The 1,360-nt window shown below is 53.1% G+C and overlaps 1 protein-coding gene across 1 annotated transcript; it reads left to right on the forward strand.

Moving 5' to 3' along the window:
* Nucleotides 1–907: 907 nt before the first annotated feature.
* Nucleotides 908–1,074, forward strand: Pmar_PMAR007124 (hypothetical protein; the record flags this gene model as incomplete). The annotated part of the gene is made up of 1 exon (XM_002773337.1): nucleotides 908–1,074. A coding segment is annotated over one exon (167 nt), but the record flags the coding sequence as incomplete, so codon positions are not given.
* Between the last annotated feature and the right edge of the window lie 286 nt (nucleotides 1,075–1,360).

Consider the following 1,360-nt stretch of genomic DNA (forward strand, 5'->3'; position numbering starts at 1 on the left):
CCACGGAGGTTTACCCGGATTGGAATTCACATGTAAAACTCGGTCCCGGGAGCGCTGTTGAAACTGAGGAGAGGTCTGTCGAACACCTCCACTGCTGCTGAGCTCAGGGTGAGACATTATTCAGCCACAGGAGAGAGTTAGTGAAGTCTTCGGTAATCTGGTGATGTGGTTGTCTATGATGATAAAAGGCGAATCTGCACCCGGTGCTAGGACCGAGGCATGATTAATGAGAATCTTTAGTAATCTGAGACGATTGCTGATCTAACCCGCTTCATGACAGGTCTCGGACAGCCTTACATCAGGTAGGCTGATCAAGCCGGGTACCCTTGGCAGACGCCAGTCGAAGGGCTTCTACCACTTAGATAGCTCTCATTGGCTCACTTGCCGGGTATCACGTTGTGATCCGTGACTACTTGTGAAGGGTGACAAGGACCTATCGTGGGTTCATCGAGACATTGTATCCACGGTGATGTTGAGTTCAGTTGGTTCAGGCTCCAACAACACGCAGAGTGCCGATGACCAGGAGCTGGGATTTCGTAAAAAATCGTTCGAGTGTTAAGTCTCTGTAGGCTTGGCGGCATAGGAAATCCGTGGCAACGGTCGAGAGTGTTATCTCGCAGATTCATGATAGATGTGTACGAGGAGTCATATTGCCCTCTGGTTTGCTCCTCTCATCTTCCCCAGTTATTGCGTTTCCTGTACCCGGTATCACCGCTGTCGTTGAGTTCCACAATACTGCCACTGGAACGCCCATTGCAGACCGTGCATTTTTTATCATGAGGCCGCAACGACCGCCACTGCCGAACCATCGGACGGAGATTGCAGTGCTAGTCGATAAGGCAATCTCTGTACTGCAAAGTGATGACCGCGGGGGGGCTGTTCATGCCAGCATAGTTGTATGTCTCAGTGACCATATCAGCCTTGGCTCGTGAGAGGGATATCCTCGATGAGGAGTGGAGGCGGCTGGAGGAAATTCAGGATGATCGGGGCGATCTCGCTGTGGTCCACGCTCATGGTATCCCAGCGGAACCCTCTGTCGGAACTGACAATGTACCTCCCATTGAAGGGGGAGCTGTAAGGCTATGCCGTCCTCGACCTAGTGTGTGGATACTATGGATTAGGGTGGGGTATCGGATCTTCTACCGCCCGGTTCGCATGCGGATGACCCTGTGTCTGGAGCAGCAGCTGCTGCTGCTGCTGTTGCAGCGACCATGGACTTCGACACTGCTGCGATTTCACCTATGAAGGCTCTGGCGGCAGCTACTCAACAGCTATCGTCTCGTGGACGTGGGAGCCGACGATCCAGCGGAAATCCTGGGGTCAGCTGGCATCCTCAGACAGGTGACCATTCTCACACGAC

This window comes from Perkinsus marinus (genome assembly GCF_000006405.1).
Source record: "Perkinsus marinus ATCC 50983 genomic scaffold scf_1104296958934, whole genome shotgun sequence".
NCBI classification, from domain to species: domain Eukaryota; phylum Perkinsozoa; order Perkinsida; family Perkinsidae; genus Perkinsus; species Perkinsus marinus.